The sequence below is a fragment of the Mauremys mutica genome, chromosome 8 (assembly GCF_020497125.1).
Source record: "Mauremys mutica isolate MM-2020 ecotype Southern chromosome 8, ASM2049712v1, whole genome shotgun sequence".
Taxonomy (NCBI): Eukaryota; Metazoa; Chordata; order Testudines; family Geoemydidae; genus Mauremys; species Mauremys mutica.
In genome coordinates this window covers 89,204,610-89,228,405 of record NC_059079.1, presented here as the reverse complement: position 1 = coordinate 89,228,405, position 23,796 = coordinate 89,204,610, and the positions used below count along the sequence as shown (strand labels likewise).

Here is a 23,796-nt window from a genome sequence, read left to right as displayed (position 1 = left end):
CCCGCCCCCTCCGCTCCGGACCGGCCGCTGAGCTCGGCGCGGGCGGGATCTGAGTTTATCCCCCGGCGCTGGGAGCGGGGCGCCCGGGTGAGTGACCCCTGCTGGGAGCGGGGTGCGAGGGGGCTCCGGTGGGGGCGCCCCGGGGAGAGCGGAGAGTCCCGGTGCTGGGATCCTGGTGCGGTGCGTGAGCCCCAGGGAGAGCAGCGGGAGGGGGGTCTTGGGGAGTGGGAAGGGGCGACACCCCGGGGGGAATGCGGGGCTAGGGATCCCCCTGGTAATGGGGGCAACACCCCGAGAAGGGGGCTGCTAGTGAGGAGGTGCGGTGGTGCACCCCGAGGAGAGGGGGCTGGGGGTCCTGTTGGGGATGTAGGTTAAGAGTTGGTCTCACTCTGAATTGTTTTCAAACTTCTCAATTAACTTTAAAAGCAGCAAAGAATCCTGTGGCACCTTATAGACTAACAGACGTTTTGCAGCATGAGCTTTCGTGGGTGAATACCCACTTCGTCGTGGGTATTCACGAAGTGGGCATTCACCCACGAAAGCTCATGCTGCAAAACGTCTGTTAGTCTATAAGGCGCCACAGGATTCTTTGCTGCTTTTACAGATCTAGACTAACACGGCGACCCCTCTGATACTCAGTTAACTTTGTCAGGGCTTCTATAACTAACCCTCCAAATCTGCTCTGTCCAAAAATCCTCCCTGCTTTGTTCTCCTTCAGCCCCGCAGTGCCTTATAGATAGAGCCTCTATTGCCAGAACTGCTGGCTGTCCCAGCCGGGGCGGCTCTAGGAATTTGGCCGCCCCAAGCACGCCGGTCCCGTGGCTCCGGGGGACCTCTTGCAGACGTGCCTGCGGAGGGTCCGCTGGTCCCGCGGCTCCGGTGGAGCAGAGGTCCACCGGAGCTGCGGGACCAGTGGACCCTCCGCAGTCATGCCGGCGGGAGGTCCATCGGAGCCGCGGCAGCAGTGGACCTGTCCCGCGGCTCCGGTGGACCTCCCGCAGGCATGACTGCGGAAGGTCCGCCGGAGCTGCCTGCCGCCCTGCCGGCAAAATGCCGCCCCAAGCGCGCGCTTGGCGCGTTGGGGTCTGGAGCCGGACCTGGTCCCAGCCCGTCGCATCCCTGCTCTGTCTAACCCACTTATAAACTTCTGCCAGGTTTCTTACTCTGCCTGTATCACATTCAATAACTGATGATGATCCTGAATGGTGGTTCCCCCTCTCAGCACCATTTTGATTGGTCCAGCCTGGGGTGAAATTAGGAGGGGCAGTAGTATTTAAAGATGTTCTATTATTACAGATTTAAACTCACATGAGTAAACCAAACAGACCAGTTTTTCATAGAGAGATGAAATCTGGAGTTTAAGGTTGTTGCAATTTACGATATTGTTGCAAACTCATCACTGGTTTTGAATAGAACTTGACTCATCTGGTTACTGCATCTTTATTAAAGACTTTATCCCAAAACGCCTTCCAGGGCTAAATAAGAAATAATAGCAGAAAGATCTCAGTTTGAGAGAGACAAAGGCAAGAGAGAATAAGTTTATAGGTGAGACTTGAAAATAGATGAGCGTATCACAGCGGCAGATTGAGTGCCTGGAGCTGTAGTGGGGCTGATAAGTACTAGATTTGGAGAGAAGGGAAGATGGAGAAGGCACCGGTCCCTTCTTATTTTAGACCCTGGTCGGTTAAATTCTGATAGTTTAAGTGGGAAACGATCAAAGGGATGATTTAAAAAGAAATAATTTCACTGATGGTAGGAACTGCAATGTCAAACCTGATCAAAAAAGGGTAGGGCTGAGGGTCTTGATAAAATTGTCCAACCCTGTAAATAACCATGGGATTTCTGTTTTTTTCTGCTGTACATGAATTACAAAAAACATTCCTTTTAAAAAAAGCAGTATTAAACGGAATTCTGCAGATATAGTCTGTACGAGGCAATGTGTCCTGAGTCTGATGAGACCTGGGTTTTATTCCCAGTTCTGCCACAGCTTGCTGGGCCTGGGTCACTTCCCTTTCTGCCAGAGTTTTCCCCATCTGTAAAGTGGGGATAATGATACTGACTTCCTTGATAAAATGCTTTGAGATCTACTGATGAAAAGCACTTTATAAGAGCTAAGTATTATTATAACCTCATTGTAATTTACTGTCATCTTGAAAAACTTAAATAATCTAGTAATAAATTTGTGTTGGCTTCTAAAATGAGAAAAATAGGCCTCCACAGCCCTAGTATATCAGGATGGGACACTGCCTCAAAGAGAGTATGGCTGTGACCGTGGATAGAAGACTTTCAAGCTCAAGGGGAAAAAAATGTTTGGATTTTTTGTTTGATCTGTTTCACTTCTCACCTTGTTTATTCCCCCCGCCCTCACTTATCCTTTATCCAAGGTAAATGTTGGCTTTCTGTGTGCTAGTCTGTTCAGTTCAGTCTCTGGCAGGATTCATTTACAGATGTCTCCTGTTCATGTGAAAACCAAACAGTTTCTCTTTTTCTGGTGGAGCTGGGAAGTTCCCGGCATTCAGTCAGAGAGGGCCATGTGATGTGAGCTGGCCTTATACATGGTAGGAAATTTCTTTGGGGAAAACTTCCTCTGCTGGTGTTTTATGCAGAATCTGTACATGACTGTAGCACTGTGTATCTGTTTAACTTGCCTAACAGTGGGCCAGAGAGAAATCGTATTTAATGGATGAATTGCTGCTTTTCCTTCCCTGGTCCATACGAAAACTTTCATGAATTGGAAATGTTTCTTTTAGATCATAGATTAAAATTAAAAATGATCTGGAGAAATGGTGTGAAGTAAATAGGATGAAATTCAATAAGGACACATGTAAAGTGCTTCACTTAGGAAGGAACAATCAGTTGCACACATACGAAATGGGAAATGACTGCCTAGGTAGGAGTATTGCGAAAAGAGATCTGGGGGTCATAGTGGATCACAAGCTAAATATGAGTCAACAGTGTGACACTGTTGCAAAAAAAGTAAACATCATTCTGGGCTGTATTAGCAGGAGTGTTGTAAACTAGACATGAGAAGTAATTCATCTGCTCTACTCCGTGCTGATTGAGCCTAAACTGGAGTATTGTGTCAAATTCTGGGTACCACGTTTCAGGAAGGATGTGGACAAATTGGAAGAAGTTCAGAGAAGAGTAACAAAAATGCTTAAAGGTCTAGAAAACATGACCTGTGAGGGAAGATTTAAAAAAAATGGGTTTGTTTAGGCTGGAAAAGAGAAAACTGAAAGTGGACATGATAACAGTTTTCAAGTACATTATAGGTTGTTACAAGGGAGGAGGGAGAAAAATTGTTCTCCTTAACCTCTGAGGATAAGACAAGAAGCAATGGGCTTAAATTGAAGCTGCACATGGTCCAGCTCCGTGCCCATGTGGCGACTCCACGCTGGGCTTGGGGGCCCATTGACTGTTCTGCCTTGGGGCCTGGAATTGCTGTCGGCGGGCCTGGATGGACTGCTTAGTACAGGGTAGTTTTTTGCCTCCAATAACCACAGGTGAAAGGGCATGTTTTCCAAAGTATTGCTTTTACACTTAGACATTTAGGCTGGATTTTCTAGGGAGCTGAAAATTGTTAGGCCACAACTCCTAATTAATTTCAATAGGACTTGGGTGCCTTTGAAAATCCAAACTTCTCTTTAGGAAGTTTGCTTGTGCACTCTTATTATTCTGGAATAAGTGTGTTTACAAACTGAGTTATACAGGAATAGCTATTGAACTTAAAATTCACACCATGCATTAATCAGAAAGAACTTTCAAGTATAAAGTAGCTTTTAGTGTTTAAAAGTGGCTGCGTGAAACTGCACAACTGTTGGTGCACAAAACTGGGTATTTACACATTTAAGTGGGTGTTTGTGCACATATAGTGTAGGTAGCCAATCTTGACATCTGGAGTCTGTATTTTGGAAAGCAAGCAGGATTTTCTTTCTGCTTGTAAGCGCAAACTTGACTTGAGTTTAAGGTTGTAATGACTTGTTTGAGCATATAAGTGAGTTAAAATTTCCATTACTGTTCTCTCACTGTCAAAGTGACCATGTTCTGGGATGGGTACATGGAAATCCACGCCAGCATAGACTGCTTGCCGCAGTTCCTGGTTCCATGAGGCTAGACTACTAGGCAGATTGCTGCTAATGGTTTAGTAAAAGGGGGAAATGAATCCCCTGTCTTTTTATACTGATTTATATGTAATCTGGATATTGTACAAATTTTAAGCTTGCATAACTAGAAAATGTCCCCTTATCTGATTTTAAGACCGGTACTTGTGGTAAGTCTCTCGTGACAGAGGGATATCTGTGACCGTTTCTCTTACTTCACAGCATTTGTAATGGATCTGAAGCAATTAAGCACTCCTCAGAGACTATATTCAGGCTGAAAGGAACTGGTAAGACTGAATTCTATGCATGGAAATTGGTCATATAAAATAACATCTTCTGAAAGTAAACAGACTTTGGAATCTCCTTTTCTGAAATGAAATGCTGTGCTCGCTGTACTTAACTGAGGTTTTCTTGTCCTCTAGCCTTGAACAGAAAGAATTCAAGGTTTATGCTAGTTGGCTTGGGCTGTCTGGTTACAGAAATAATACAGAGCAGCATTTTTGGTCAGAAATGAGTGTAACTGGATGAAAATTCTGCCACTGCCCAGTGTCCTTTCACTCTTATAGGCAATGCCTATCTTTTTGATGAAAGACCCTTTTCACACCACATAAGGAAGGCTGTTATACAGATGCATACAAAGACTTTGTGTAAGTTAGTCCACTAGTATGACCACAAATAACTGGCAAATCATTTTCCCTTAGACCATGATTCTGCCGTCTAGACATTATATAGTGGTCAAAAGATGTACAAACAGATGTCACTTGGGATGTCTGAATCCAAGAATACCGAACAGGAATAAAATAATATAGCTGGCTGTCATTTCAGAGTTTTCTGACAGAAATTAGGAATAACTCCAAGGGTGCTGCGAGCCTTTTTTGATTTTTTGGAGAAGAGGGGATCAGAGAGATTTAGATTACTGTAATGTAGGAAAATAGTGAGCCTGTTTAAGAAGTTTGTAACAGTTATAAGTAGCTTGTAGATTAAATTGAAAAACAAAATGTCAGCATTTTCTTGTACTCATTCATAAAAGGGTTTTGGCAGAATGATTCTTGGTTCATAATTGTGGACAGATAAATTGGGGAAAAAAAGGCTTCAGTCACAAATACAGTGTATGCTTATAGTGCCTACTGTAGAGACGTACATTGTTTATCCTTGCTGACTTGAAGTATTTGTTTTATATGCACACGCTATAAATAACAGCCAACTAGAATTTTGCAATACCATGTAGGAGGGCATGTTATCTAGTGGGTGCTGGATGAGGCAAGGGTCATGAATTCTAAGGTCTCTTTTGGAACTGACTTGCTGTGTGACCTTGGGTAACTTACTCTGTGTAAATTTTCCCCTTGAAAAATAGGGATCAGAATACATTCTTCACAGAGCTGTTATGAGGCTTAATTAATCAATGTTTATTAAGCGTTTAAAGATATGTGAATGGACGGCATTATCAAATAACTGTGTAGTTATAGTTCTATATGATAATGGTAGTGTTATCCTGCCAGATATGAGACTAGCATAGAGAGAAGTTCAGAATCATTAGGGATTTATTAGATCAGTACAGTAGTGATACTATAGTTCAGATGGAGATTTAATAGACTCTGGTTTGTGGATTTACACTTCTAGAGCAATTAAGAGGGGACGCCCTCATGTTAAATGTAAGATGGATGTATATTTGGGTCTAAAATGAAGCACACTCCAGCCAGCTAATGTGGGCAGGGCTGCTGAACCAATTTGTATAGTGGGGGTGCTGACAGCCATTGAACCAAAGTGTAAACCCTCTATATGATGGAAGCCACTTCAGGCCAGGGAGTGTGGCAGCACCCCCAGTACCTCTAGTTCCAACACCTATGAATGTGGAACCTAAATTTGGATTCCCCGTGTTAGAGCATGTAGTGCTGTCCCTGGACACTGTGCTGGGCAGATGTTTGTTTTTATAACAGTTAATTGAAAAGAAGGCCTTTGTAACAAACATTAAAAGGTTGCACTGTAGTCTTCTTCAGAAATGGACTTGTATTGGGTTTCATTTAGTCATAAATAAGCTATTGTTTTCCTCTTTGTCTCATTACTTGGAACATTTTAAAACTAAACTGGGCAAAATGTTGATAAATAGAGAACAATCCTGAAATGTTAGAGATGTGACCTAGACAGGACACTGTGTCTTAGTGGGTCACAGGACCTAATAGGTATTTCTTATTTCTGGATTCAATGATTGTTCACAGAAGATCAGGCTTTTTTGTAAACCGCACTTTCATGAATCAATTAATTTCTGATTGACCAAAATTAATCTATTAATGTAACTGGTTGACACAGATTTCATTGAATATAATAATAATAGTATTTATGGTGAATTGGCTGTCCTAGGCATTTTTCTTAAAATTACCCACCATTGCACTAGCACTGGTAAGCTCTACTGGTGGTAGAATTGTGGCTGGCTAGTATAGACTAGCAGTTGGTGTTTTCACCATTATTTCTAACCTCCTCAGTGCTGCATCAGTGCTAAGTGGAAGATATGAAGAAAAATATAATTGGAGACAGTTTCCCCCAATTCTGTTGCCAAAGAAAGGGTCATGTGTGCTTTCGGATGCACAAAAACCTCTATTCTGTTTGATTTAGCAGTTAGCAAACCAGCGTTGCAACTCATGTAATTTGCAAGAGGCCCAGAGTTATTTAATTTGTCATCTCATGTGATTAATGCTTAAATCTATAATAATAGTGAGTCACATGGTTACCATATTACATTAACTTCTAATTATCATGTTTATCTTCAGTGGTATTGTTCGGAGGATTTAAAAAAATACAGGTATTGTATATAGCTGTGAACATTATAGTAAAGGCTGCAGCTTAGCTTCCATAGTAATCCTCTTTTCACTCTCAGCTTTCTCATATACCTTTTTGGGTTGAAACTTTCCATTCTTGGCCTCACTCCAAAGGTGAGAGTCTCTTGAAAGCTTGAATTAAAATCTATTCAGCCATTTGAGTATGTGTATAAATTACAGAAAACATACATCCACTATTGTCTTTTTATGGCTGCCCAAAAAGTGAGTGATGTATCCCTCCTGCTGATAGGTGGAGATAGGAAAACAAGTCTCACAGCCTTGCCTTTGCTGCTACATAAAGGGTTTGTTGATTGACATGCTCCTGTGTGGGAGAAGCTCCAGCTAGTGGCTCTGAGGCTCACAACATAAGAATGGCCGTACTGGGTCAGACCTGTGGTCCAGCTAGCCCAGTATCCTGTCTTCCGACAGTGGCTGGTGCTAGATGCCTTCAAAAGGAATGAACGGAACAGGGCAATTTATCGAGTGATCCATCACCTATCTTCCAGTCCCAGCTTCTGGCAGTCAGAGGTTTAGAGACACCCAGAGCATGGGGTTGTGTTCCTGGCCATCTTGGCTAATAGCTATTTATGGACCTATCCTCTGGGAATTTATCTAATTCTGTTTTCGACGCAGTTAAATTTTGGCCTTCAGAACATCCCCTGGCAATGAGGTCCACAGGTTGACTGTGCATTGTGTGAAGTATTTCCTTATGTTTGTTTTAAACCTGCTGTCTACTAATTTCATTGGGTTCTTGTGTTATGTGAAGGGGTAAACAACACTTCCTTATTCACTTTCTCCACACCATTCATGATTTTATAGACCTCTATCATATCCCCTGTTTAGTTGTCTCTCTTCTAAGCTGAACAGTCCCAGGTCTTTTTAATCTCTCCTCATAGGGAAGTTGTTCCATACCCCTAATCATTTTTATTGCCCTTGCCTGTACTTTTTCCAATTCTAAGATATCTTTTTTGAAATGGGGTGACCAGAACTGCATGCCATTCAAGGTGCGGGTATAGCATGGATTTATATAGTGGTGTAACAGGGTTGGCACCCACCTCTCGCAAGTGCCCTCTTCTGGATAGGCATGTCTGTGTTCTTTAGTTCTGGTGACCCCCTTTGGGAGTTCTCAGGTGGGTTTGTCAGTGACAGCACTCTGGCTCAGTCACACTGTCTGCCTGTTAACCAACACAACCCCCTTCCAGGGTATATAGTCTACTGGTGCCTGTCTCTCTCTAGCCCTCCTCAGGCGTTGATCTTTAAGTAGTCCAGCTTTGGTATGGGACTGTATTCCCAGGGATTCCTCCCGAGTGATGCTATCTTCCTGCAGCCCTCCCCAGACTCAGTCCCTACTCAGTCCTAGCAACCAGCCAGGAGCTTCCTCAATGCTCCCCCAGTCCCTGCTAGCAAACCATTCATGGCCCTGCTGCTCTTTCAGGCCTGCACTCCTTTCTTCTCCTGCTCCTAGCAGCAACTAACTACTGCTCTGCGCTGCAACTCCTTTTATATGGCCCCCCTGAGCCCTGATTGGCTGCTTCCCCTGCAGCCACTCTAGCCTGCTTGGAGGACCTTCTACTGCTTCTTCCCTGGGATGGCTGTGGCAGAACCCTGAGGCCTCCAGAAGTGGGCCTTTGGGCCTAGTCCACTCCATCACAAGTGGCATTATGATATTTTCTCTTTTATTATCTATCCCTTCCTAATAGTTCCTAACATCCTATTAGCTTTTTTGACTGCTGCTGCACATTGAACAGATATTTTCAAAGAACTATCTCCAGTGACTCCAAGATCTCTTTCTTGGGCAGAAGCAGCTAATTTAGACCCCTTTATTTTGTATATATAGTTGGGATTATGTTTTCCAATGTGCCTTATTTCCCAATTATCAACATTCAATTTCATCTGATATTTTGTTGCCCAGTCACCCAGATCCCTATGTAATTCTTTGCAGTCAGCTTTGGACTTACCTTGAGTAATTTTGTATCATCTGCAAACTTTGCCACCTCTCTGTTTACCCTTTTTCTAGATCATTATTGAATATGTTGAACAGCACGAGTCCTGGTACAGATCCTTGGGGGACCCCATTATTTACCTCTCCACTGTGAAAACTGACCATTTATTCCCACCCTTTGTTTCTTATCTTTTAATCAGTTACTGATCCATTAGAATATCAGAGGGGTAGCCGTGTTAGTCTGGATCTGTAAAAGCAGCAAAGAGTCTTGTGGCACCTTATAGACTATAGCATGAGCTTTCGTGGGTGAATACGTTGCCTCGTTATCTCTAGCCTGCTTCTTGCTTGCTTATATATACCCGCCCCTGGAAATTTCTACTGCATGCATCCGACAAAGTGGGTATTCACCCACAAAAGCTCATGCTCCAAAATGTCTGTTAGTCTATAAGGTGCCTCAAGAGACTTTGCTGATCCATTAGAGGACCTTCCCTCTTATCCTATGACTGCCTACTTTGCTAAAGAATCTTTGGTGAGGGACCATGTCAAAGCTTTCACAAAGTCCAAGTATACTCTATTCCAGGGGTCGGCGTGGGCTGAGGGATGTGCTGGCCGCCACTTCCTGCTGCCCCCATTGGTCTGGGACAGCGAACTGTGGCCAGTGGGAACCGCGATTGGCCGAACCTGTGGACACGGCAGGTAAACAAACCGGCCCGGCCCGCCAGGGTGCTTACCCTGGCGAGCCACGTGCCAAAGATTGCCGACCCCTGCTCCATCCACTGGATCACCCATGTCCACATGTTTGATCCCTTCAAAGAATTTTAATATATTGGTGAGGCATGATCTCCCTTTATAAAAGCTGTGTTGACTCTTCCACAACATATTGTGTTCACCTATGTGTCTGATAATCCTGCTCTTTGCTCTTTCAGTCAATTTGCCTGTTACTGAAGTTAGGTCTACTGGCTTGTAATTACCAGGATCGCCTCTGGAGCCTTTTTAAAATATCAGCATTACATTAGCTATCTACCAGTCATCTGGTACTTTCTATTTCTTGAAGTTGTTGTTCTCCCCTTCCCCTTTTTAAAAAAAAGAAAAAACAAAACTGAAACAAACTGAATCAATATTAATGAATCATTAAGGCTGCAAGTTTAAAAACAGTCAGGAAATGCAAAAATTAGCATTTTCACAGCAACATTAACTCACCCACGTTGCACAGAAGCACTTTGGGATAATTACACCGTTCAGTGTGTACCTTAAAATACAGCATGTGCAATGCAGATAAATTAATGTTGCTCCCAGAATCATATTTTTTCATTCCTATACATTTTGGTGTTTAAAATTGCAAACTTAACATTGCTTTAGCTAAGGGTTGTTGGGTTTTTTTGTGTGGGTTTCCCCCTCCCCCAGTTTTATAATAATAGATGTAAAATGAATTCACTGGCGATGAACATTATTTAGGTCTGTTTGACTTTTGCAGGCAGTTAGTTCCATGTAGTAATGTCTTTGTTCACTGGAGTGTATCAACAAGTACTAGACGTTCAGCAAGCTGACACAAGGAAGTGCTTGGATAGATGACTCTTTACATAAAATGGTCATTAAATTATTTTTTTAACCAGTTGCAGTAATGACCACATTGATGAGTCTGTCTTTCTATTCCTATGCTCACTATAGTCTATTCTGTCTTTCTTGTCTTTCTGTTATATTTCTCATGCAGGAAACACCAGTTAAGTTTGTAGGCTTTTGACTGTGGCGTTTGTGAAATCTTTTCAGTTTAACTTTACAGTTGGACTAATTGGAGTAAGGAGCTCGCATTGGGCTGAGCTGCAGGCTGACTACATTGTGGTATTCACTGTCATAAATGTGTGTGAAATGTTCCATTCAAAATGTGACTAGCCCAGTCTGTCAGCGACTTGGGTTTCTTCTTTCAATGAAGTATTTGTGGTTTTTCTTTCTATGTGCTTCTCCTTTGTCTCCCCCCCACCCCCACTCCACTCCTTCCTTCTGCCCAAACCACCATACAGACACTTTATGCAGAAAACCAACCAGTCCTCTTTGTATGCAGAGAGAGGAAATTTACCAAATAACTACTTCAGTTTCTCAATAATTCCAAATCTTTCTTTGAAGATTTAGCTGACTGAGGCTGAGGCCTTTCCCTCACGCCCTTTTTATTATGGCCATGGCTTTTATTTGTCCTTTTGTCTTTGTTTTTATTTACAGAAAAAAAATCTGGTACTTTGAAAATATACTCCTAAAATTAGAATTGCATTGGATCTCTGAGTGAATTAGTTCATTGGTTTCAATAGGTGTCAGGTGGCTAAAATACTCTGCTCTCTAAGAACTTGAATGTATACTTGAACTGAACCAGTTCAGTGTAATCAAAATATTATAACCTTCCATTGCTATTGAACAATGGAATAGTTCAAGTTTGGTGGTGCAATCACTGGAGGTTAATACAAAACAGAGGTTCCAAAGTGAAATACATTGCAGTGTAATATGGAATAACTGAACTAATAAGAATATATTGATTCCTAATTGGAATTTCATTATAGATGTGCACTGAATATTGCTGGTTGGAAAAGGAGGCCACTTTGAAGATTAAATGCTATCACAGCTTCTGGTGTGATGGTCAGGTTTGAGTAGTTGAAGAAAGCAGATACTTCACCATTTAAATTTTTTTGCATTGTCAAACTCAAACCCAAATCCTGCCTGAAGGTCCTAGAGACAATTAGTCTGAGTTGTTTGTCTGCATTAACACAACTATGGGCATGGACCATGGCATTAGAGGCCTGTGGACTGCACTTTGCCCACCCCTGCTTAACAGCCTTCAGACAAAGAATGAAGAAGTGTAGATAATGCCCCTTGTAAATTGAAATTAGTTCCACAGCTGAACCATTTCCACAACTCCAAAGAGCAGTGTCTTGTAACAGACCATAGGAGAAACAATCTATCTAAACTCCAAAGTCTGACTCCTGCTTCACCCATGTGTACACAGTTTCTAAGAGATTCATCCTGAAGTAGTAGTAGTAATGAACATTTTATAGCTCTTTGCAAAGTGTTAATTAGGTGAAAGAATTCCCAGTGAGAATCCTGTAATATATTCTCAGCAAGCCTAGCTCAAATACGCTTCTGCTAATTAATTCCGAAGTTGACATTATGTAGAATATGAGTTCTGCATTCATTAATGTCTGAACTACACATTGAAGGTGCAAATTGCTATATAAATGATAAATATTTTTGTTAGTAGTAGAGCTGGACTGGTTAAAGAGGTGTGATCTGGTTTTGAAGGTGGAGGATGGGGAGCTAGAAACTCCGGAGTTCTAATACCACCTCTGACTTTGACTCCTTTGTGGCATTGAGCAAGTCAGTCTCTGGCTGAGTTTCACCCTATGTAAAATATGAACGATAATGTTTAATTCATCCTTGCTAGCCATCTGAGAAGGAAGTAATGTTTGCAAAAGGCTCTGAAGCAGAAGAATGCTGGGTAAGCGCCAAATTGCATGCATGTGTTAGAGATGTCTTTTTCAGGTTGTTTTTGATTTGCTTGTCGGCTCAGATATTTTGCTTTCACAAACTGAGAAAGTAAGTTCTTATTATAAGAATGTTCTTTATTACGATCACCTTGCTCATATATCATCTGCAGTTCAACCTACAATAGGAGAAACCTGTTGGTGGGAGCATGTCATCTAGTACCCGTATTTCCAATTAAGATGCTTGTTTCTGTTCCTTTGATTGGATATAATTTGCTTGAAATCCAAACTTTTTTTCTTAAAAAAAAATGGAAAAGTGCATGCAAAGTGTTCCTGTGCTATATCACAGGCTGAAACAGAACCATTTGGATAAAGATTAATGCCTTTTAGATAACAAGTAAAGCTCCAGTATAACTGCCTGGCATCCTAACTGCACTGGAAAGAAAACACTAATGAAAGACTTAGACCTCAACTGCTATACCAGAAATTGAGTTGCAAGGGGTGTGGTTCACCAGCTGAATTGTAATGAATGTTCAGCTAGTACAGCCTACTGTTTCTAATTTTGCTGAATAGAATAGACCAGAAACAGTGAGTGGACTCATCAGGGAAGCAGGGGCGGCTCCAGGCACCACTATACCAAGCGCGTGCCTGGGGCAGCAAGCCACGGTGGGCGGCCTGCCGGTCGCCGTGAGGGTGGCAATCAGGTAGCCTTCGGCGGCATGCCTGTGGGAGGTCCGCCAGTCCCGCAGTTTCAGTGGCAATTCGGCGGTGGGAATGCCGAAGGCACAGGACCGGCGGACCTCCCGCAGGCATGCAGCTGAATCTGCGTTACCAGCAGACCTCCCGCAGGCAAGCTTCCAAAAGCCACCTGACTGCCGTGCTTGGGGCGGCAAAATACATAGAGCCGCCCCTGCAAGGAAGGTGCTCCAAGAAAAAGGGCCTCTATTGTGGTGTGCATATATCACAGTTGGGCTGATTACACAAAAAGAAGCATGTTCTCTTCTTGCAGTATGTGCATAGCTATGTTTGACTCTCAGTCATATTCATGGAGGGGCTCTGTCTGATCATAAAGTTTATTTTAGTGACAACAAAAGGAATCAGATTAGGTTTATAAAGCCACCTATGCCTGGCTGAGGAGGGGAATAACAGCTGATGCTGGGGTGACCAGACAGCAAATGTGAAAAATCGGGACGGGAGTGAAAAATCGGGACGGGGGTGAGAAGTAATAGGAGCCTATATAAGAAGAAAAACCCCAAAATTGGGACTCAAGTATCAGAGGGGTAGCCGTGTTAGTCTGGTTCTGTAGAAGCAGCAAAGACTCCTGTGGCACCTTATAGACTAACAGATGTTTTGCAGCATGAGCTTTCGTGGGTGAATACCCACTTCTTCGGATGCATCCGAAGAAGTGGGTATTTACCCATGAAAGCTCATGCTGCAAAACGTCTGTTAGTCTATAAGGTGCTACAGGATTCTTTGCTGCTTCTACAAAATTGGGACTGTCCCTATAAAATTGGGACATCTGGTCACCCTAGCTGATGCTGCTGGGCAAGATTGAGTTGTATCACAACAGGTTGTGTGGAAAATTGGTAGAGACCTTGCTTGTACAATTGTTGGCTTAAGCTAGTACTATTAGTCTTTGCCTTTCATGAGAATTAAATTCACTGCCATTAAAAAAAAAAGAAGTCTGGATTAATCTATAAATTAGTTTAAGGTTAACTGACTTTCTGATTATGTTTGTGTTGGTAGGGACCTTCCAGGATGGCAGCAGAAGTGGAACTCAACCACGTCCAATCAGCATCTGAAATGGCAGAGGGAGAGGATGACGAACACATTTTTCAACCCACGATGTTCCTGGAGCCTCAAGAGACGAGCATTGATATGAAGGCACTTCTGGTCAAGAAAGTGAAGAAAACTTGCAGCTGCACCCCAGCCAAAGTTAAAGACCTGATTTTCAGTTTTCTCCCTGTCTTGCAGTGGCTCCCCAAATATAAACTGAGGGAGTACGTCCTGGGAGATATAATGTCCGGGGTGATAGTGGCCATCCTGCTGGTCCCACAGTCCATTGCCTATTCCCTGTTGGCCGGCCAGGAACCTATATATGGTCTTTACACGTCCTTTTTTGCCAGCATTATTTATTTCCTATTTGGTACCTCTCGTCACATATCAGTTGGTATTTTTGGTGTGCTTTGCCTGATGGTGGGACAGGTGGTGGATCGTGAGGTACAGAGAGCTGGGTATGACATAGAGCCCAGTGTTCATAGTGGCCTTCAGAGAGAGATGGTCATTTATGTAAATACCACCACTTTGGCTGTGAACCAGACATCACAAGCGCTGTTATGTGATAGAAGTTGCTATGCAATTACTGTGGGAGCCACGGTGACCTTCATAGCTGGAGTTTATCAGGTAAGAGGGCGCAGGGTAAATGGGTATTCTGTGGAAATGCTTCTAATTCTCTTCCTCTCCTCTCTTAGCTATAGTTCAACTCTTTACTGAAGCCTTCTGAGACCAGCCTAGAGACAGTGGCAGTGTTGTTTATAGCAGTAGTGTCCCACATTGCTCTTCTGGTTAAGGTCCACCAACATTTCCCTTTATAAGGACCTGATTCTAAGCATTGCCAAAGACTCAACTCCCATTGATTTCACATTATCAGGTACTCGCCACTTCTTACAGTCTGGCCCTAACCACTTCTTTTCATTGATTTGTATTTGGGCTTTAATTTTCACTGGGCCAAAATTTACAGCATCAGCTTTCAAATCCAGACCACTTTTCATTTATTTTACATGTGATCAGCTGGCTTTTTTCCCCACTGAAAGTTAATACAAATTGTAAAATAAATTCCATGGTATTGGATGCTTTTATTTGGTACTTGTAAAACTTGACGACTTTTTGTTCCAAGCCAGAACCTTACCATTATTTTAAAGGGATGCTACAAAGATAAAAAATACTAGATTTTTAAATGTTTCTATTTTAATAAATTAAGGTATTAAGTAACGGATTTTTTTTTCAGTTATGATTTTTAACAGTTATGCTTTGTTTACCACTTGTATTTCACTGCTTAGCTACTGAAATTAGATCAGCAAGCTTAATTTCTGGTTCGTGTGCATTAGCAAAATGCCATTGTGTTTGGCTTTCATAGCATTGTAGAGGAAGGTATACATCCAAAATCATGCACCCTCATTTCTGGAGTGCCCACAATTGTCTCGGCTCTATGAGCTAAGAGGTGAAAACATTATCTAAAAGTTGTATCTAACACATTGTCGGGGAGAGAAAAAGAAAACATTTTTATGACATTCTAGATAGTCCTCTTGATATAAAACCTATGACGCCCTCTTACGCTATCTGGAAGTGTTGAGTAATTGAGATAGAGTGGTGGTAGTGGGTTGGGTTTCTGTGAGGCAGTGGAGATGTGAATTGCTGTTTGGTATTTGGCAGAGAACACTCTCTCTTTAGCCTCTTTACATAGACAAGTCAAATTACTTTGCCTGATTTAGATGTTATACATAGAACAGCAACTAGCTGTGTTTTGCCTGGGGTCTCTCTGCCTACCAGCCAATAGAACTAAAATATTACTTATGTTACGTTAGCTCTTCAAAGCCCCAACCAAGAACAGGGTCCCTTTTTGCTAGGAACTACAGTAGAAACTCAGAGTTACAAATGCCTCGGGAATGGAGGTTGTTCGTAACTCTGAAATGTTTGTAACTCTGATCAAAACATTATGGTTGTTCTTTCAAAAGTTTATAACTGAACATTGACTTAATACAGCTTTGAAACTGTACTATGCAGAAGAAAATTCTGCATTTAACCATCTTAATGTAAATGAAACAAGCACAGAAACAGTTTCCTTTCTTTAAAGAAAAGATTTGACAAACTTTCCCTTTATTTTTTTAGTAGTTTGTTTAAACTCAGTACTGTACTGTATTTGCTTTTTTTTTGGTCTCTGCTGCTGCTGGATTGTGTAATTCCGGTTCCAAATGAGGGGTGTGGTTGACTGATCAGCTTGTAACTCGGGTTCTATTGTATACAGACACATAGTAAAAGACAAGCTCTGCTCCAAGGTTGCTTGCAGTCTAAGTAGACAAGAGAGGGAAAGGGTAAGGGAGAGGAAGTATTATCCTCATTTTATAGACAAGAAACTATGAAAGAGAGGAGTCAAGTGAGTTTTCCAAGGTTACACAGGGAGTCGGTGGTAGAGTCAGGACCTGAACTCAGCAGTGTCAAACCTCAAGACCATCCTTCTTCTCAGTAAATTTATTCAGTTTTTACACAGTTAGGCCAGTTTCCAGCCATGCCTATAGTTTCTTTGTGTTGCCTCTGCTACCTGATGACACGTGTGACTTTGTTTGAGCCAAGTGGTGTAAAAGTACCATAGCTGGCAGCTTGTGGGATCCTGGCATGGCAGTTTCTAAGATAACAGCAGGGAAAAGCCCAGTTTGGCCAGTGAAAAGCATTAAAGGGCTTTTAGTTGGGGGTTCAAAGGGAGAAATAACTGAACTTGGTTGTAAGGGAGGCCTGTGTGTAACTTACAGAAAGTTAAATGGGGAAGCAGGGACACTTAGCCACCACTATTGTGGCTGTGTAAATACAGGGGACTGCAGGAATCTGTACATCATGAGCTTACTATAGACAGCACCAAGGATTTAACTGGAACCAGAATTCATAAATATAAATAAAAAGATACCTTTAAAAATTTGCTTTTACTTGTGTAACCTGGGCATTGTGGAAGTTTCTACACTCTTTTGCTGAATTAGACGTGCCATGGGTTAGTCGTTAGTGAAAAGGGCAAGCTGGTATTTGATTGGGGTGATAGCTTATTGCAGGCTACAAGGAGACATGCAAGAGAGACTCTAACATCGGTGTTGGGCTTCTGTAAGGCCTAAAGCCAAGGGGCTTTCAAAAATTTTAGGGAGAAGCAACACAAGTTACGAAAAATGTAAAAAAGCTTTTTTCCTGTGCTTCCCCTCTTATCCTGTAAGGATGCTGTAAGCTATTACTGAGAGTTGAAAGAAACCATGATATAAAACTGAGTTCAAAAAATGAAGACCGTGTCTGAAAGCCAGTGTCTGATTAGCAATTATGCATCTTATTTAAAGCTGATGCATAAATGAGTGGCTAGGGATTCTGGCTTGCATTTCATTTTGCTCATCAGATAGTACAATATCCTGCAAAGTCATATATTGTGCCGTATTACCGACATCAGGGGTTCTCAGACTTTTGCACTGGTGACCCCTTTCACATAGCAAGCCTCTGAGTGCAACCCCCCTTATACATTAAAAACACTTTTGTATATATTTAACACCATTATAAATGCTGGAGGCAAAGTGGGGTTTGGGGTGGAGGTTCACAGCTCAAGACCCCCCATGTAATAACCTTGCAACCCCCTGAGGGGTCCCAACCCCCAGTTTGAGAACCCCTGACCTACATTATCTAACTTTCCTGCTAATTTCCATAATGCTAAGATTTGTACTCTAATCTATTGTGTGTGGTTGATTCCTTTCAGGTTGCTATGGGCTTCTTTCAGGTGGGCTTTGTCTCAGTGTACCTCTCTGATTCCTTACTCGGCGGATTCGTCACAGGTGCCTCCTTTACTATCCTAACATCCCAAGCGAAGTATCTCCTGGGCCTGGACATTCCACGCAGCAATGGCATTGGCTCCCTCATAACCACTTGGATAAACATCTTCAAAAACATCCACAAGACCAACATCTGCGACCTCATCACCAGCTTCTTGTGTCTCCTTGTCCTCATCCCAACCAAAGAGCTGAATGAGCATTTTAAATCCAGGCTCAAGGCCCCCATACCTATTGAACTGGTCGTGGTTGTGGCAGCTACGCTGGCATCTCACTTTGGGAAGCTGAAGGAGAATTATGGCTCCAGTGTTGCTGGACACATTCCAACTGGGTTCCTGCCACCCCAGCCACCCAAATGGGATCTGATTCCTAGTGTGGCGATGGATGCTGTTGCCATAGCCATTATTGGCTTCGCTATCACTGTATCCCTCTCAGAGATGTTCGCCAAGAAGCATGGTTACACAGTTAAGGCCAATCAGGAAATGTACGCCATTGGCTTTTGCAACATTATTCCCTCTTTCTTCCATTGCTTCACAACTAGTGCAGCTCTTGCCAAGACTCTTGTCAAAGAGTCAACGGGTTGCAGAACTCAGATCTCTGGGGTGGTGACCGCGTTGGTCATCCTATTAGTTCTGCTTTTGATTGCACCTCTCTTCTACTCCCTTCAGAAGTGTGTCCTGGGGGTCATAACCATTGTGAACCTCAGAGGAGCCCTGCGGAAGTTCAGGGATCTGCCCAAAATGTGGCATCTGAGCAAAGTGGACACAGTGATCTGGTTAGTTACAATGGCTGCTTCGGCACTGCTAAGTACTGAAATTGGCCTGCTGATTGGTGTCTGCTTCTCAATGCTGTGCGTCATTGTGAGAACTCAGAGACCAGAGGCACCATTGCTCGGCTGGGTGGTAGAGACTGAAATGTATGAATCCCTGTCTGCCTACAAAAACCTGAAGACTAAGCCAGGCGTCGTGATTTTCCGTTTCGAAGCGCCTCTCTACTATATCAACAAAGAATGCTTTAAATCCACTCTGTATAAGCAGACTGGAGTCAACCCAGCCTGGGTGAAGGCAGCCAAGAAAAAGCAAGCAAAGCGAATGCTTAAAGAGAAAATGGTGAATTCTGGTGGCAGCCAGGCCGACGTCACCAAGCCACTGGTGTTTCACACCCTAGTGATTGACTGCTGTGCAATACAGTTCTTGGACACAGCTGGAATCCACACGCTTAAAGAGATCTGCAAAGATTATGGGGAGATAGGCATCCAGGTGCTGCTGGCCCAGTGCAATGCCTCTGTGAGGAGTTCCCTGCACCGGGGAGAGTACTTTAAAAAAGAGGAACAGAACCTCCTCTTCCACAGTGTGCACCAGGCTGTGGACTTTGCATTGGGTGCACATAAGCAAAATGGGTGCCGGGAAAGCAACAATTGTGTGTAGGATCAGGGGGAAAAATTGTGGATGTATACATAATGTGCGTGCACTCACACAGGTAAAATGCACCAAAGTACCAGGGTATTGTTAAAAAACTAGTGGAGAGCATACAGTGTGCTTTAATGCTTTAATCTTGCCCTACTGGATAGGGTGATTAGGTAAGTAGTGCTGAATATAGGCATCCTCAATTTGATCGTGATTACCATGTTAAACCATGTTTTTCATGATCCTTCTGTGTTGGGCTCTCCATATCCCAGTATTTACCCCACATTTAGATCTGCATCCCTGAGACCCTTATTACAGCCACCATCTTTCTGGGTTGGACTTCCTTTGACAGCTGTCAGTGCTTCCCCTTAGTGAATAGTTTGAGGCAACTACACTTTTCCTCCCCAGTTCCAGGACTGGGCATGCTGCCTCCATATCACTCAGCTGGCCAAAGAATGAGTGAGCGGGAACAGATACCCAGCTCTGTTGGGTTGTTCTCTGACATGACAATGGAGAGCATTTTCTGCTGGATGAGGACCTGGGCCTGACTTTCACAAAGAGTTAAAATTTCACTCTGAGAAAAAGGAAGTGACAAGTAGATTCCTCGAGGTGTGTGCCTGTGCATGTTACATATGCAGCAAGTCAGGCACTGAAAGAACTTCAGGACTTGGAGTGATTTGAAATCAAGGCAGCGAGTCTCAAAGCCCAGGTCTGCAGATTTGGGCTTGCACTATGATGCTAAAACCAGCAGTATAGATATTTGAGTTCGGGCCGGAGCTCAGGCTCTGAATCCCCCTTGCCTCGGGTTTCAGAGCCCACGCTCCAGCCTGAGCTGGAATGTCTACACAGCTATTTTTAGTGTTTTAGCACAAGCCCCAGTCTGTAGACTCAGGCTCTGAGACTTGCTGCCTTGATTTGTTTGAGTTCAGGCTGAGTGCATGACTCTGAGGGTGTAAGTTTTTATCCCTAATGGGAAAGCATTACAGTTATCTCACTGTCACATTCTATTGCTGTTATCAGAGGGATCTGCAGAGCAGGTACTCTGTATGTTCCTACGCCTTTGATTACACCTCTGATTGCACAGAGTTTTTAAGCATCTTTTCAGAAAAACAACTTGATGCCTTTCTAGCTTGCATGAGTTGGGTATATATTATACAGGCAGATCGGAATGAAATGCTTTAATAAGTAACTCCTCATGACCACTTCTAACCAATTATTCTTATCTAGTAGATAAGGATTGGAGCAATGGTTTTCTTATTCACACACATGGCTGCATATTTGTCGGGAAAGTTTGTCTTTTTATGTTGAGTTCCTTTGGACAATCTTGACAGATTTTTATTTAAAGATTTTTAGAGCACAATACCAGGAATGGGTTATAGATGGGAACAGGGCTGGCTTTAGGAAGCGCGGGGCTCAATTCGAACAGTTTCGGTGGGGCCCCGGCAGGGATGACTTAAAAAAACACGTGGGGCTTGTGCTCACCGGGTGGTGCTCCGAGTCTTCTGCGGCACTTTGGCGCCGGGTCCTTCACTCGCTCCAGGTCTTCGGCGGCACTGAAGGACCCGCCGCCGAAGTGCCACCGAAGACCCAGAGCAAGCGAAGGACCCACCGCTGAAGACCCGGAGCGCTGCCAGGTGAGTAAAAATTAAAAAGGCACCTCTAGCCAGGGAAGGGATTCTCACTGGGCTCAGGGCCCTCTTAGGCGCGGGGCCTGATTCGGGGGAATTGGTTGAATAGGCCTAAAGCCGGCCCTGGATGGGAAGCTGTAAGACAGGCTCAGTGTAGCCTGACTCATGCTTGACAGGTTTCAGAGTGGTTGCTGTGTTAGTCTGTATCAGCAAAAACAACGAGGAGTCCTTGTGGCACCTTAGAGACAAACACATTTATTTAGGCATAAGCTTTCGTGGGCGAAAACCTACTTCATCCGATGAAGTGGGTTTTAGCCTACGAAAGTTTATGCCCAAATAAATGTGTTAGTCTCTAAGGTGCCACAAGAGCTCCTTGTTGTTTTGACTCATGCTTGTATTTAATTATTTGCTTGTATTCAGTTATTTGGCTAGCACTTAAGAGCAATGGCATGCTATAGACAGAACCCTACAGAATCATAGGAATTAGACCTAATCTATTATTTTCAGTAAAGGATTGTCCCCTGCAATCAATATTGTGTGTCATGCAGATTGAGTCATATACATTAGAAACTGAAAAGGTGCGTGAGGTAATATATTGACCCAACTTCTGTTGGTGAGAGACAAGCCACCCCAGTTTTTCTTTACCTTGTCTCTCTAATAGCCTGGGACCAACATAGCTACCACAATATTGCAAGCAGAAATGAAGGCCTTTTAGATTATCCGTTCCATCCCAGATTTTGCAACTTTAATACAAACTTCATGTGCTGTTCAGTAGAAACTAGTAACTTGTCCTTCACACATGCAAAGTAACTGTCTCAATGTAACAGGGAAGGGTTAATACAAAATAAATGGAAACCAGTAGCAGATCTTCAGCTGATTCTATTTATACTCAGGATCACCAACTCCAGACATTAAAAAAATCAAGAGTCACTCCTAAAAAAAAATCATGACATTGGCTTAAAAATTAGGAGGTTAAATAAAAATACATGTTGTCTTCTGGTTTCTGAACCTCTAGGGTATACTTGGTATACATATTTTCAAACTTTTCTCTGCAACCAATGAGGGGTTGAAACTTTTTTTTTTTAAACATGAAAGTGAGATGATTGTGTAATCACTTGACTCTAAGAGCAGGAGCTTTAAGAAAACACCAAATATCGCAAGACTTGTGATAGTATCACAAGACTTGGCAACACTGGAACTCAGAATCCTCAAATCTTCTGCAGTAGCATACAGGCATTTAGACAAGGTGTGATTGGATGAGGATTTTTCAGGTTCCTGAGTTAAGAGCTTTAGAACTTTTTTAAAAGTTTTTTTTTAAAAAAAATATTTTTTCAGAGAAATGTACTTGATTGACCAGACTATAAAACACTATAGGTAAGTTCAGGAATACATGATACATTAGATTAGAATTATTTTATAATGCAAAGAGTACAAAAATGCATTCCAAAATAAACTGCACTAAACAAGTTCCTTTTTTCAGAGTATTTAAGAAGAATACAATTTATGATCTTCCCACAAAGTTTACAGTCCTGCACAGTTTTGAGAGAGGGAAATACAACCAAAATTCATCTGTTCTAAAGACATGAGCTTGGGCTGTTTAGATAAGAAATTGCAATTGACCAGATCCTGCTGTCCTGCAGTAGTTTCCATGGCCATGCTCTCCTCAAGTCAGGTTTTCATGAAGCTCCAGGAAAAACTTCCTTGGCAGTGTAAAGCATCAATTTTGCAACAAGAAACAGTAGCTCTTGTCTGGACATCAGTAGGAAAATGTTAAGCCTTCAGAGAGCTTAGAAACCTAAGCATACTTCTATAGCTCACAACATTTAGGCTAATGTCAAGAGACAATTTTATTGTATGCACAATGACACTCTCTTGGAGACTTGAGACTGACAGAGGACTATGTTAGTGTAAAACCCTGTATATTCCAGCAGAGGGCTCTGCATGTTCATGTATTGTAGGAAGAATAAGCCAGTATATATTGAGAAATGTAGAGGTTAAGCACTAGAGGAAGAACTAAGTATGAGAGTATATTAAATGAATGAGCCCAATATCAGCCAACTCGGAGGCTTGACTGAATTGCTTTCAATATGATTGTTCACAGGACCATAAAGTGTGACTGGAACATCAATTTTATCCCAACCCCCCTGTTAAACATGAAACTGTTTAGTTTTAAATACTGATTAGAACAAGCAACATATTTCAGGAGAACAGACCAATGTTGGAGAAACATTGTCCTTTGGTATACTTTCACTTTCTAGTAAGTGTGAGCTTCCCACAAAATTGCAGAACACTTGTTCAAAACTGTTGCATATTTAGCTTTCGTAAGAGAACCATAAAAACCTCATGAAATACAGTTTAAAACTGTTAATGCAGCGTGATTAAGACACATCTAGAACTAATTTATGTTCTGCTAAAATGCATGTTATTTGAACACAATAAGTGCTATTCTTCTACATGGACAACAATGGGTTTTTTTCCTCTTATACCCAAATACCATTATAGACAAAACAAAAAACAACAGCTAAGCAGAAATACACCCTTCTGAACAATTTTGTGTAATACAAAAGTGTCCTGAGTGCCATAGCTTATGTGCAGGTTGTATATTAATACACACAACCCCGCTCAGAAGTGTTCATAGATAAATGTCAACAAAGGTAGAGAACTGGAAAACTACAAATAATACATTTAAGTGTACCTGAGCACTAAATAAAGATTAGAGTTTACCATTGTGCTTGTTATGTGAAACACAATTACCAGGGTATTTACTGTACTTGTTGCACTACTGATGAGGAAGAAGGTCTAATGCACTAAAGCCCAATTATGTGTGTGTGTGTTGGACTTTCAGTACTTTAGTGATACATAAAAGAAAAGGAAAT

The 23,796-nt window shown here is 42.4% G+C and overlaps 1 protein-coding gene across 1 annotated transcript; it reads left to right on the top strand.

Moving 5' to 3' along the window:
• Window positions 1-28: 28 nt before the first annotated feature.
• Window positions 29-19,794, top strand: SLC26A2 (solute carrier family 26 member 2). The gene is made up of 3 exons (XM_045028353.1): window positions 29-87; window positions 14,066-14,722; window positions 17,817-19,794. Exons 2-3 carry the CDS (start codon window positions 14,078-14,080, stop codon window positions 19,311-19,313), a joined length of 2,142 nt encoding a protein of 713 aa, XP_044884288.1. The 5' UTR covers window positions 29-87; window positions 14,066-14,077; the 3' UTR covers window positions 19,314-19,794.
• The last annotated feature ends 4,002 nt before the right edge of the window (window positions 19,795-23,796 follow it).

Bases quoted from the DNA above. Each gene is read 5' to 3' on its own strand.
- SLC26A2 (XM_045028353.1), top strand. From the start codon at position 14,078: ATGGCAGCAGAAGTGGAACTCAACCACGTCCAATCAGCATCTGAAATG. The intron at 14,723-17,816 runs GTAAGAGGGCGC...GATTCCTTTCAG, and splicing joins TCATAGCTGGAGTTTATCAG to GTTGCTATGGGCTTCTTTCA.